Source organism: Pteropus medius, unplaced genomic scaffold (genome assembly GCF_902729225.1).
Source record: "Pteropus medius unplaced genomic scaffold, Ma_sr-lr_union100, whole genome shotgun sequence".
Lineage (NCBI taxonomy): Eukaryota > Metazoa > Chordata > Mammalia > Chiroptera > Pteropodidae > Pteropus > Pteropus medius.
This window is the reverse complement of record NW_024352784.1, coordinates 808,731-823,283: the sequence shown is the minus strand read 5'-3', so window position 1 is coordinate 823,283 and position 14,553 is coordinate 808,731. Positions and strand designations below refer to the sequence as shown.

At 41.2% G+C, this 14,553-nt stretch overlaps 1 protein-coding gene across 1 annotated transcript; it reads left to right on the top strand.

Moving 5' to 3' along the window:
• On the top strand, positions 1-14,491 carry LOC120590256 (tripartite motif-containing protein 34-like). The gene is made up of 8 exons (XM_039847888.1): positions 1-158; positions 4,185-4,669; positions 5,233-5,328; positions 5,954-6,184; positions 10,904-10,926; positions 12,125-12,225; positions 12,517-12,543; positions 12,805-14,491. Exons 2-8 carry the CDS (start codon positions 4,250-4,252, stop codon positions 13,383-13,385), a joined length of 1,479 nt encoding a protein of 492 aa, XP_039703822.1. The 5' UTR covers positions 1-158; positions 4,185-4,249; the 3' UTR covers positions 13,386-14,491.
• Positions 14,492-14,553: the final 62 nt, after the last annotated feature.

The window sequence follows — 14,553 nt, the reverse complement described above, 5'->3', positions numbered from 1 at the left end:
ACTCCCCCAAGAATTTAACTTTCATTTTCATTTAGTTCCTCGGGGTCCTCTTTGTGGAGATCAGGCCCCTGGCTTGGTGAGTGGATCCTGACCACGTCTGCTCCTAAGGCTGGAGCTGGAGAACAAGTAAATAGGTGTTTTTCCGTGGAAGATTGGAGGTGAGTTTTCCCTCTGCTCTCTGTGCAGTGCCTGGGGCGCGGTAGTTTGTCAAGCAAGAGCTGTGTCTTCCATTGTTTAAGACTGTGGGTCCCGTAGTGCACCCCAGCACCCTATTTTAGCCACACGACCAGGCACTCAAAGGGCATCCCCTCTGATGGCTGCCCCGCACCCACGGAGCCGGCGGGCAGTGTTGGAGGCGGCGACGCTACTGGAGAGTCCCGCGGAGTGGCAAAAGTCATGCCGAGAAGATGGCCCAGAGCGGGGGTAGGGCGCGGGCACTCCCCAGTCAGCTTTGCCGCGCGGCTGCAGCAGGGGAACGGTGCGCACCCAGCGGTGCTGGCAGGTTAGAGTGAGATGCGACTGTGGAGCTCCGGGCAGACCCGGAGCTGGCAAGGTAGGGGGATGGCGCGCCAATGGCGCCACCACTCCTTCCCTCTTCCCGTAGTCTCTGTCTCTAGTGAGAGTCCAACAGGCTTCCTTTTCTCTTTCTGGAGATGGGTCGCCTTCATGTGGTCTGGGCACTTCTCAAACTTCTGCTTTTGCGCCTGGTCTTGGAGCAAGTTCTGTAAATCATTAAGTCTTGTGAACGAGCCCTTTAAGAGAGGAATCTCCGTTGCCTACACCCCTAGTGTTCTCCTGGGCATAAGCCTTGTTGGTTTTTGAAGCCAAACACTTTGTGGGCTCCATTTCCAGCGCAGGTCCTCAGGGCTGAGAGCCTGACGTGGGGCACAAACGCATAGGTCTCCAGCAGGAGCTGCACTTTGTGAAATCCTTCCAGCACACACCACTCATGTTCCCATATCTATCTCCCTGTTTGCTGTGGAGCACTTGCATCACTGCTTAGGTAATGGTGGCGTCACCCTCCCAGTGTGAGGACTCAGGCTCCTCTGCATTTACCTCTTCTGTGTCCTGTGGCAACAGCTCTTGTAGCCCCATTGTGAATAAATTCTTCAGCCCTAAGGCAGAATGCATGCACTGCCAAAGCTCCCTCCTCCCGCTCCCCGCCCCCCTGTAGGCTCTGGATGTGTGCCAGGATTGGTTGGATCTAGAATGGGATGAGAAATAATTGGAGGCCCCACCCCCACGTTTGGATTATAGCTTGGGGCATAAACGGAGGTAGACATTTAATATCGACTCCGGATATGATATTACTTCTATTTTGTTGCTCAGCAGAGCCTTATCTGAACCACAGTCTCTGCAGCCAGGAGCTAACTGCATATGGTCTCAAGACTATTGTCAGTATCTGGATTATTAGCTGGATTACGCCTCCAGTTCACCTTGAGCCTCATTCTTTAACAGGTTCCCTTCATGTATGATGAACATGGCACCAGTGGACATCTTTATTTGGTCCGAAATTGTTTATATGCAGTCCTTATAGCTTTTCCTCCCTAGTGCAGAGCAAAGGGAAAACACTGATTACCTCATCCAGGAAATCTTTCTTTTACCATCAAACTCTGGCAACCATTAAGACATTAACATCTACTGAGATTTTTCTTCGTTTGCTTCATAGCCCCATTTACCTGGTGTTCCTGATAAAACTCCTGAACCTAGACTGAGGCCACAGGGCCTGTTGAGTCCAGGTGGGAGAATGAGCATCACTGTGCTACTACTCTGTGATACTCCCTCTGACTGAACACCAGCATCATATTTAATTTGGATGGTCGTTCCCATCAGTGCAACCTGATAAGACATAAAGTGCCAGGGTCGCTTAGTTTAGCTGAGGATACAGGACAGTAGACAGCATGGCAGCACGGCTGCCTCAGGTGAGCTCTCGGTGATGTATGTCTTCACCGTGTTACTGGAGGTACTTTATCCCTGTTATCTCAGCCTTTTAAGAAGCCGGACTAAGTGGAAGTGTGTGAAATACCGTACGTTGCATATGCCTAGAGCTACGAAGCACTGATTGCCTTGTGAAAGCTCAAGAGCACACTTTTCAGAGGCTAAAGGGTACACAGTTGTTAATAAGAGTCACAAATCCCCATGAAAAATGAGGCCTCTGCTTCCTAACGGGCGTTTACAGTCTGTTTAAAGCCTTCCTAGTCCAAGCGTACGTTACACATGAGGCCATTTTTGCTGTTAGTAAGATGGCCTTGGGAGGCATCTCACTTTCCACTTTATTGTAACCCAGTCGATTTCCCAGAAAACAAAAATGAAAACAAAGCACAACTTACTAGGATAAGAGTAAACCAATATTATGTTTACAGGAAGAAAACCCAGGCTGATGCTGACCCTTTGTTCCTAGGTGTCTCACCTAACTGCCAGTCTTTTCCTCTAACTTCATCTTATGTCTCATTCTCATCCCCTGCTCTCCATTTTCTTCATCACCTTGTTCTGAAAGTTCTCATCATCTCTCCCCGGGCAACTGTGTGTGCATCTTACTAATCTTCCCAATTCCACACTGCATCCATCTAACATTCCACAGCCCAGAGGCAGAGCTAATTGTGTCCCCGCTCTTCTGTGAGGGGAAAGAAAGCATGGATAATTACTCTTTGCTCTTAGAAAAGAGTCCCTAAATCTTACATAATTTGGGCAATGCCATATATCGTGGTCACTGCAGGCTCTTGTGATACTAAAGGCCTAGCCGTTTTCTGCAGACCAGAAACACTGATGTTTTCAAACTAGACAAGCTGATAGGATTCCATGAACAGGTCATTTCCTCTACCTATACAGTTTTTCTCTCTCTCATTTCCCTCATCTTCTTCAGCTTTCTCTCAATCCTTATGTTTTCAAGATGGAATTGTTGGACAATCCTTTATCTGCTCCAGTTATTCGATTCTGCAACATGTAAATCTTTCTAGTAGTGCATTTCACATCAGCTTGTGCATATATATATGGCTGATTACTTAATTTATTACTAATATCATGGTAATGTCAAGTTCATAGTGGTTTAAGCCATCTGTTTAGACTCATCTTTGTGTTTATGGCTATTAGTGCAGTTGCTAGCATATAATTCATCATCAGTGATAATTAGTCGATTGATCTTGCCTAATATTTTGAGACTTTTTTCTCAAGACTGATATTTATTCCATCTATATTTCTGTATTTTAAGATACAGAAATACTTGTATAATTCAGTGGGTATATTTACACTATCTGCCTCTTCGTCATCAATTACATACATACATTTTGGCTGCTATCAACATCCTTGGAAAATATTCGGGCCAAGGTAAAATCTCATCATTTACAAACACAGGACTTCCCAGAATCTCCCTGCTGGTCTGGATCTGGATGTTTACACACCCCTATGGCTCTGGGTATTTGATAGATACCTTAAGTTACTTCTATTTGTCTTTGACTAACTCAGTGATGTAAGAAGAGACCTACATCAGGTTCATCCCCAATCTGTGTATTGAAGATAAGTGATCTTTGTATGTCACTTGATATCTCTATTTACACATCCGATAAAGGGTTTTCTTTTGTCATGTGCACAAATGAACTGTCCTACATCATGTCATGATAAATAGAGAAATCACTGAAGACATACAGGAAGTAATGGCAATGGTTACACTGTAACCATTACAAGTAAGCTAGTCAGAGCAGGTCTTTCTGGGAAAGGAACCTGAAAGCAGAGAGTTAACTGAAGAGTGTGAGTCCTGTCGCTACCAGGGCAGCATTGCACGCTGACAGAAGAGCAGGTGTAATGCCCAGACACATAAGTGCTTTGGTGCTTTTAACATCTAGGGTGTGTTTTGGACATGAGAAAGAAAACACAGGACAGATGGTGGGTCACACAAGGATCTTGGGAGAAAAGGCTTCAGGTCATCCTTTTGTTCAGTAAGAGTAGAGGAAAAGAGCAATCATTGCACAGAAAAGAATGAAATTTGTTATGTCCTACGGACCAGAGTAAAGCTTTTGAAATAATTATGAGTCGGCCTTTTTACCAGGTCACCAAGCTCCTTTCCTTGGTTCTTCACCTTTTCTCTTTTTCCTTCAGGATTTGGTCTTGGCCCACCTTGATGCCTACACAATTAGTATCGTTTTATTCCTGTGTGTCTAACTCTGCCACTTCTTAACCTTTCCAACTAGGCAGGGATCTGTGAGCAAGAGGAGCCTCAGATGTCAGGACAGGTAGGAGCAGGGGAGCAGCTGAGATGGCTACAGGAATCCTGGTGAACATACAGGAGGAGGTGACCTGCCCCATCTGCCTGGAGCTCCTGAAAGAACCCCTGAGCCTAGACTGTGGCCACAGCTTCTGCCAAGCCTGCATCACTGCAAACAGCAAGGAGTTTGTGATTGGGCAAGGAGAGAGCAGCTGTCCGGTGTGCCGAGTCAGTTACCAACCTGGAAACCTACGGCCTAATCGACATCTGGCCAACATAGCAGAGAGGCTCAGGGAGGTCAGGTTGAGCCCAGAGGAGGAGCGGAAGAGAGACCTCTGTGTGCATCATGGAGAGAAACTCCTGCTCTTCTGTAAGGAGGATGGGAAGTTTATTTGCTGGCTCTGCGAGCGGTCTCAGAAGCATCGTGGTCACCACACATTCCTGGTGGAGGAGGTTGCCCAGGAGTACCAGGTAAGAACCAAGATGGAGGAAAGACAGGGCAAGAAATGATACTTGATGGGAAATCTTTATTTTGCATTTGCCTGTGATTACCTTTACACTTAGTCCTGAGGCCTGTGATTACTTTTCTACCTCACCTTCCAAGGCCTGAGGACCCTGTCTGTGCATTCCACTCAGTTATAAAAGGAGAAGCCTGGGCTGTTAACCAGAAGAAGATGTTTTCGTACTTTGTGCTAATGTGGATGTGTGGTACCCACGCATGCTGTCATTTACCTCTTGATCAAGAGCATTAATTAGGGAACTGGGTAGATAGTGACCTACTATATTGCTTTGCTACAGGGTCAGGTTTCTTCTTCTACAACAAAAAGAATCCATCTTCTCTTGATTTGGGAATGGTGCCTTTTAACAGCTAGTCTGAAAGAACACATTTGCCACTTTAGATTAGTCTTCCAATTATTGTTCTTACAGTTTCTGTAAACTCTGTCTTCAGAGATCAGCCTGATTATTTCTCATTACCCTCTATTCTGATGCTGAAAAACCCAGAGCTAGATTTTAGTATGATTCCTCTTTTGCAGGAGACTCTCCAAGCAGCTCTGGAGAAGCTAAGGAAGGAGCAGCAGGAAGCTGAGAAGTTAGAAGCTGACATCAGAGAACAGAGAACTTCCTGGAAGGTAGGAGGAGGCATATCCCAAGGAAAATTGACAGAAATCAGTTCAGGATGCTGGTTATTCCTCACAAGCAGCTCCTTTTCTCTTTCAGTCGATGGGTTCTTGATAGTCGGTGGGTGCAAATGCCATATAATTGGTCGTCTTCTTATCCTTTCTCTGATATGAGTGGGGACTGTATTATAAACGTGCCACAAATGAACATGGACATTTGGAGGGATGTATGGTGAGGATGGCTAGCGAATTCTGTGCAACATTTCTGCCCAAATTTGGAGCTTCTAACTCTTCCAGGGGAAGGCAATTGGAATGGCACATGGTTCTGTCCTCGGTGTTTAGCCAGAGACAGAGGGTCGGGGTGGGGAGCAGGACTGTCCCGGGCAACTGCGTGAAAGCTGAGCCACACCCAGGTGTCCCACCCTGGCTCAAGGTTGGCCTTAATGATGCACAGTTGAGGCTATTCTTTTGCAATGTGATGGCAAGAAAATAATAGGAAAAGTCAGCTTCTCCAAGAATCGCTTCCCTGCTTCCTTCTCCCTTCCCTGTAAGAATTTCCACATCAAATACTTCTTTTTCTGACTCCGTGTCTCTGCCTGATTGCCTGAGTCCCTTTCTCTCTTTCTCATTCCTTAAGAATCAAATACAAAATGAAAGACGCAGTGTCCATGATGGTTTTAAACAACTGAGAGGTATCCTGGACAGTGAGGAGCAGAGGGAGCTGCAAAAGCTGAAGAAGGATGAGGGAGAGGCTCTACATTACCTGGCAGAGGCTGAGAATGAGTTGGTCCAGCAGAACCAGTTGGTGAGAGTTCTCATCTCAGATCTGGAGCGACGGTTAAAGGGGTCAACAATGGAGATGCTGCAGGTAAGACTTGGGACAAAGCCCCAGCATCTGAGATTTGAGGAAAATGAAAGTCTTCTTTCTCTGCTGTGTTACTGTGCTCTTTCTAGAGTGGTGACACTAAGGTTTCTTTGGCCTTGTAGTACCCCTTCCCTACATCTAACTCCGAGGTTTTAGGAATAATTGAATGCATGAACAAAAAAGGAAATCTCATTTTTATTCATTCTTCAAGTGCAGTGCAAAAATTTGACCATGGTAAGAAGGTCCATTGTGTCCAGTGATATTCTATAGGCCTCCGTTATCTGTGACCTAATGTTAAGCATTAATAGGTACCTCTTCATGATCCTCATGTAAAATTAGTTGAAATTTTACTTAAAATTTAAAAATATTTTTCAGTTACAGTTGACTTTCAATATTATATAGTGGTTAGACATTTATATAATTTACAAAGTGATCCCCCTGATAAGTTTTGCACCTTCCTGATACCATACGTAGCTATTACCATATTATTGACTATATTTCCTGAGCTGTAATTTAGATCCCCGTGACTATTTTATAACTGGCAGTTTGTACCTCTTAATCCCTTCACCTATTTCACACAGCCTCCAAACTCCTCCTCCCATCTGACAATCATCAGATTGTTCTCTGTCTCTGAGTTTGTTTCTACTTTATTTGTTTGTTTATTTTGTTTTTAGATTTCACACATAAGTGAAATAATATGGTATTTGTCTTGCTCTGTCTTATTTCTTAACATAATACTTTCTAGGTCCATCCATGTTGTCGTAAACTGGTATAATTTTATTTTTTATGGCTGAGGAATATTTCATTGTATGTATGTCCTACTTCTTTATCCATTCATCTTGTGATTGGAGCATTTAATTTATTTACATTTAAAGTTTTTATTGATTGGTAGGTGGTTACTTAATTACTGCCATTTTATTCATTGTTTTCTGATTGTTTTTGTAGTTCTCTGTTCCTTATTCTCTTGCTTTCTTCCCTTGTATGTTGATGACTCTCTGTTGTGTTGTATTTGGATTCCTCTTTCTTTATTTCTTGGAGTTTTTTCATTGGTGGTTATCATGTGCTTCATATATACCAAGCTATGTTTACAACAGTCTATTTTAAGTTGATTGCTTAAGTAAAACACATTCTAAAATCACGATCACTTTTACTCACCCCCTCCACATTTATATTTTTGTCATTATTTTTTACTTCTTTTGTGTGTGCATGTATATGGTTGTGTGTGTCTCCGTAACTTACTGTTGTAATTACACATGATCTTGCTACTTTTGCCTCTTAGCTTTGTACTAGCTTTAGTGTTGGTTTATCCAGTTCTTTTATTATGTGTTAGCCTTTGTCAGTGAGAATTTTTTTTGTGTGATATTTTGTTATTTATACTTTTGATTAGTTTTTCTTCTTCTTAGAGAATTCTCTTTAAAGTTTCTTGTAGTATTGGTTTGGTGGTGAGAGACACGTTTAGCTCTTTTGGGACACCTTTAGCTTATTTGAGAGGCTCTTTATGTCTCCTTCAGTTTTAAATGATAGGCTTGCTAGGTAGAGTTATCATGGTTGTAGGTTCTTGCTTTCCATCACTTTGAATATTTCATGCCAATCCCTCTGGCCTGCAAATTTTCTGTTGAGAAATTAACTGACCGTCTTATGGGAGCTCCCTTGTAGGTAACTAATTGCTTTTCTTTTGCTACTTTTAAGAGTTTCTTTTTGTCTTTGGCCTTTTAATTATGAAGTATCTTGGTGTGGGCCTCTATGGGTTCATCTTGTTTGGACTCTCTGCACTTCTTGAACTTGTATGTCTATTTTCTTCGGCAGATTAGGGAAATTTTCAGTCATTATTTTTTCAAATAGATTTTCAGTCTTTTGCACTCTATCATCCTCTGGTACCCCAATGATGCGAATGTTATGCTTGATGTTGCCCAAGACATCCCTTAAACTATTGCTTTTCTGATTGGGTGTTTTCTGTTCCCTTATCTTCTAAATTGCTACTTTGATCATCTGCTTCTTCTTATCTACTGTTGATTCTTTCTGTGGTATCTATCATTTCAGGTACTGTATTCTTTATTTCTTACTGGTTCTTTTTTATATTTTCAATCTCCATTTTTATGTTTTCTCTCTTTGTTAAAGTTCTCACAGAGTTCATCTACTCTTCCCCTAAGTTCACTGAGCATCTTTATGACCAGTATTTTATACTCTGCAACTATCTGGAGTTCAAACTATTAAGAAAAGTAGTTATTTATCTGGTGTTTTGTTTTGTTCTTTTATTTGGGACTTTTTTTTCCTCCTTATTTTGGAGAAACAGACATGTCTATTTCTATGTATTAGGTAGATCTTCCATATCTCCCAGTCTTAGCAGAGTGGCCTTATATAGTAGATGTTCTATGGGGCCCAGTGGTACACTTTCTGGTTTCCTGAGCCCGGTGCTCCAGGAGTGTTCCTAGTGTGGGTTGTGTGTGCCTCTCCTATTGTAGTTGAGCTTTGATTGCTGTTGGCACATCAGTGGGTGGAATTGACCCTCAGGCTAACTGGCTGTGAGGAGTGGCCATGACTGCAGTGAACAAGTTGTTGTGCAGGTATTGACTCCATAGAGCAGAATTCACTTTAGCGGTGATGTGGTGCCTATTTAGTTCACCCTTTGGGTATGTCATTGTGGCACTACTTGAATGGTGCTCTGATGTTGTCTGAAACTGGCTACTGGATGTATTGGTTCTGGGACCTCTTAGAGGGGCTTTGGTGCAGGCCAGGGTCAGCCACTGCTTGTGTCCTATCCAGGGCCACCTGGTAGGAGCTACAAATTGATCTGTGGTTGACTGCTGCCTATACTGAGCTTAAAAATGCCTGGGAGAGGCTATGTTGCAAACTGTGGCCAGTTGCCACCACTGCCAGACTTGGGGCACCACTTACAATAGATACAGAGCATACTGAAGTCAGCCAGGGCTCACAAAAGGAACAGTGGAGCCTGCTGGCACTTTAGTCTCGGGGAGAGCTGCCCCTCCAACCCTCAACCTGAAGCCAGACAATTCAGTTCCTCCCCATATGTCCCCGGCATTTTTGCAAGCTTCTCCGGAGCTTAGAGTAAGTGTCTGTGAGTAAGTGATTCTGTGCTAGGGCCCTTTAAGAGTATGCCTGTATCCACAGCAGCCCTCCATCTCACCGAATCTGAGTCCCTCCTGATTTTCACAGCCAGCTGCTGTAGGAATTTTTTTTCTCAGCACTGGCGGTCCAGGATGGGGTGCCTAGTGTGGGGCTCGGAGCCCTTGCTCCTCAGCAAGTACCTCCTCCTGACTCTTAACCACCACACTTGGGTATAGGACCAGATTATTTCACATTTCCACTCCTCCTATCAGTCTCATCGTGGCTTCACCTTTATAGTTTTAGTCATAAGAGTTCTGTTCAGCTAATGTTCAGGTGTTTCTCAGTGTGGTTGTTCTATAATTTAGTTTTAATTTTGATGTAGTCATAGAAGGAGACAAGCACAGTATTTAACTTCTCTGCCATCTGGACCAGAAATCTATCATTTTGCTTTTGTTGTATCTGTGTCTTTGAATCAAAAATATGGTTTTTTGTGAATGGCAATAATTGATTCTTGCTTTTTATCTAGTCCAACAATCTCTGCCTTATACTTGGTAGATTAAGACAATAACATTTAATGCAATTATTGATGTAGCTCTATTTAATTTGTTATTGGTTATTTGCTTCTCTAGGTCACCTGAAATTTTCATTGTTCTCTTTCATTGTTCACTAGCTTTTTTTGAGTTAAACAGTGTCGCTAGTATAAAATTTTCAATTTTTCTATTCTCTTACTGTATTTTTTAAGATTATTTGTGATAGTTTTCCTTCTGATAACAATACACATCTTATCCTATCATGGTCTACTTCAGAATAACAGTAACTTGATTCCAGTGAAATTTGGAAACTTGCCTCCAGCCTTGCTTTATATTCTAGCAACAACACAGTGATGTGTTTAATATGGGTGCCTGATTCAATGCAGGCCAAAAAAAATTTTTGATATAACTGAGAAAAGAAATTCTCTTTTCTTCTGGAGTTTATACGAAGAGATTCAGTACAGAGAGAATAAAAGAATTTAGAGAAGGACGTAGAGAAAATCTTAATGACAATCTTTGATCTTCAAAATTAAGCTTCGAAGAAAGTTTCAACTGTTCCCCAAATGCCTTTTCTGTACTTAATCTAGTTTAAATTGTTTTTTGTCACATACAATAAAAAAGCCCTACAAAGAGTAAAACAATATTTTTTGTGTTTGTAGACCCAGTCGTTGGCCTAGTTTTTAGTGTCCCCTTTACCTCAGACTTACTTCCCTCACGACACTAACTCATCTTTGATTCTCCAAATATTCACATAATGCTTGACAAGTAATAGTACATCACTTTATATTCACATTGAAGAAAAGAACAAACTAACTAATCATTTCATGAAGAATGTTATGAACTTGAGGAAAATATTATGGGCCTCCTGCTTTTGTCATGAATATGTCCTATCTATAGGTACTAGAAGCCTCAGGCTTCCACAGGGGTCAAAGTTGTTTCTACCTTTTAGGAAACCCAACAACCTCATGTGAGTCTTCTGGAATGATTGGTCTGGGTCTTTACTTTTTGTCTCTCACATTGGAACAACTCTATTCTCTATCCCACCAAGGTTGGTGGGATGAATAAAGCTCTGTAAGTGCGGAGGGCCTATTTCTTCTTGACTCATGTTTTTTTCTTTTTTCCCTAGGATGTGAATGGCATCATGGAAAGGTAAGTTTGGGTGACCAGAGATGGTCCTTCTCTGCTGTGAAAAGAGATTTAAAGCCATTACAGTTGTCTGGTGGTTAATTAGAGTAAGATATCTCACAGGGCAGGAAATTTGTGGATAATACCTTAAATTTCTGTTCACAAATCATGATTTGAGTGTTCTATAACTATTACAAATGAACCAGATTCTATAGTAGGGAACTTGGTTAGGCAGAAATTGCAGAGCTTGGGTCTGTAGCAGTTATGAATAAAGTGTTGCAGTATCTGACCCATGTACCTTCATAAATTTTATTTACCCAGCAATCCTGTATCTCTCTCTGGTATTTCATAGCTGCTTTATGTGTCATGTGTAGCTTGTGTCTTCTTTACCTGCCAAGAATCCAGAATTGCATACTACTCCTTTATATTTAAAATTGTGCCCTGAGAATAGAAGACACCAGGTCCTGCTATATATTTCTCTTTATTTGCCCCCAAACGGTCTTGAATCACAAGTAATATTTTGCCCCTGGTGCAAACAATTGATCCATCTTGATCACATACTTTGAAGCCAGAATGGAAGAGCAACATCTTTGTGTCTAAATATTCACTCTTACTTAGCCGAATCAAGCTCTTCAAACACATGAAATTCAAACCACTATTAGTACGGTTTTGAAATGTCTTCTTATCCAAGTGTTAAAATCTCAGATGTTATTCTGAGGGCCTCCCTACTGGAGAGCAGATTTAAAAGGTCTTGGTCCTCTTTAGACAGTATACCCACACTTGTTATGTCTCAAACAACCATGAACCAGGTCCTGCAACCTCAATTTCATGTCTTATCCTTATGAACCCACATCCACACAGTGACTTTTCCTCATATTAATTTGTTTTGAGGAACCAAAGTTTTGCATTTAAAAATTTTTATTTCCTATAATTTCATATGATTTATATCAGGTAGAAAGGAAGAGGTTAGTTATTTCATTTTGGAAGGAATAACATGTGCTTCTGAGAGTTCAAGGCCTTCCCCAGGTCATGCAGGGGTGACTTGGAAGATAAACCTGAGCATATTTCTTTTGGCTCCAAGGTCAGGGATCATTTTCTCATTTCTCAGTGTCTCCAAGAAAGAGAGTTCAAGTGCTTCGGTGAGGTGAATAGACAGGAAGTCAGTGCTTTTAAATGGACAAAGTGTCAGGAGTGTGTGTGTGTCAATTTGTGTCATCCCTAGGAGTAAGACCTTCACACTGAAGAAGCCAAAAACTATTCCCAAGAAACAAAGAAGAATGTTCCAAGTTCCTGATTTGAGAGGGATGCTGCAAATGTTTAATGGTGAGGAATGCTAGAGCAAGAGGATGGCTATGGGATTCTTGTGATGGTGGGGGTTAAATGGAGAGGAGGTATAGTTTCTAGGTGTGGATAGAGGAGACAAAGGAAGATGGATATAATGTGCTAATATCATGGTTGTATTTAATAGAGAGTAGCAAGGTTTCTGGTTCACCTCTCATTCCTCCATCTACTACCTAACACAGTCACCAATCCTTCCCCTGATCTGGAGAAGAAATAGATTTTAGTACTGACTCCTCTGCTTATATTTAATAATATGGATTTTTATCATTTCAGAGCTGACAGATGTGCGGCGCTACTGGGGTAAGGAGTAATCATTATTATAAAGCCACCCTGTTCTTATCTTTCTGAATTTTGCATTTTATACTAGTTCTCATATCTTAAAACCCATGTTTTCCTTCCCAGCACACACATACATATTATGTTTCTGCAGTGTTATACCTATCCCCAAGAACAGAACTAAGTTCTTCCCATTCTCCACTCATTTTTTTCTGAAGATAACTCCACAGTGTCACAAATAAAGCTACATCATATCCCTTACCCAACCCTGTGATTTTTCTACAGTTCACGTGATCCTGGATATTCCTGAGAATAATCCAGATATTGTTATTTCTGCTGATCGGAGACAAGTGTTAGTTTGTAAAAAAAAAGATACATACTGGAATTACTATTGTAATGACTATAGTGTCCTGGGATCACCTATTATCACATCAGGAAAACATTACTGGGAGGTAGATGTATCAATGAAAAGTGAGTGGATCCTGGGAGTATATGGTAAAAAACGTCCTGACTACGGACTTACGAGTTTTATTAGACAAAGTGTGATTTATCAGCATGTTTCCTCAAGATATCAACCTAAATATGGTTACTGGGTTATAGGGTTACAGAATCAGTTGGAATATAATGCTTTTGAGGACTCTTCCTCCCCCGATCCCTTGATAATAACCCTTTCCCTGAGTGTTCCTCCCTGTCGTGTTGGGGTTTTCATAGACCATAATGCTGGCATTGTCTCATTTTTCAATGTCACAAACCATGGGTTTCTCATTTACAAATTCTCTTCGTGTTCCTTTTCCCAGGAAATTTTTCCATATTTCAATCCTATGAAATGTGCTGCCCCCATGACACTGTGTTCTCCAAACTATTAACCTCTTACACCCTCACCCACTTCTGTGTGTGCCTCTGACCTTGGGTGCATCTAATACACTAGGTTATCTGCACCATTCTAACCATATTCTCTTTGCTGCCCTCCTTTATTCCATTTGAATGTCCTTCATTTATCAACAAGGTATACAATTTGCCTTTGTCATATTTTTCCTAATATCCTGTTTGCATTAGTAGAGAATCTTAATTCATCCTTTTTCGCACTCCCAGGGAAAGTGACTAATGCTTTAAAATGAAAGACCAGTATTAAAGAATCATCTCTCCCCAATTTTTACAATCTCATGTCCTCTGTCACTGACTGAAAGGATGAAGGAAAGCTTTTCAACTAGTTTTGTATATTATTGAAGACCTTGTATAGGAATCATTCACTACAAAATTTGTCGTCAGGGAAGTGTCTGTTTACCCATGATGATCCTTATTCATCAAGGAGTGAAGGAGAAAATTTCATAAAAAATAGTATGTACTAAGTGGAAGCTTTGTGTCCACAGTGTCTGAGTTCAAGTCTTGTCTCTCCAAATATCTACAGTGTAACCCTGAATAACACTCGAATGCTGACTTTATTTTCTTAAAATAATCCTGGTATAAAAACTGCAGTCTTGTGAGGATCATGGTGAGAAGATAAATGTCATTAAGTATGAAACATCTAAGTGTCACAACTTAATAATAAATATTTGCTCTACTAGTTACCGAAAATAGAAGCTCTGTCAGTGTCTCGCGAAAGAGGTTTTTCTGTTCTCGGGAGCACTAGGGTCATTTTACTGAAGTGTTGTTTTTCAAATATCAGGTACTGCGTGCTGCTAGTCAAGGCTACTGCAGCTCTGCCAGTGATAGATGAGTGTGTGCATGAATTTTATTGTAATTCTGGTGTTGCTACATATTGGCCTTAATCAAGTAAATGCAAGTCTACGCAATTCAGTTTCTCATTTGTTTAAAAAACTGAAATTTGCCAGATGTAGTAGTATGAAAATTAGACAACAGAATGTTTTTAATAATTTCTGTGATTTCTTGCACATAAGCAGTAATCCAATATGCTGTCTATTTATTTTTTGGTTCTTTCTCACTGTGACTACAATAAATGATTTTAAGAATACGTATTTGTTTACTTTCAACATTATTACTCTTGCTTTGTTTTAAGAAATATAATAACTGATG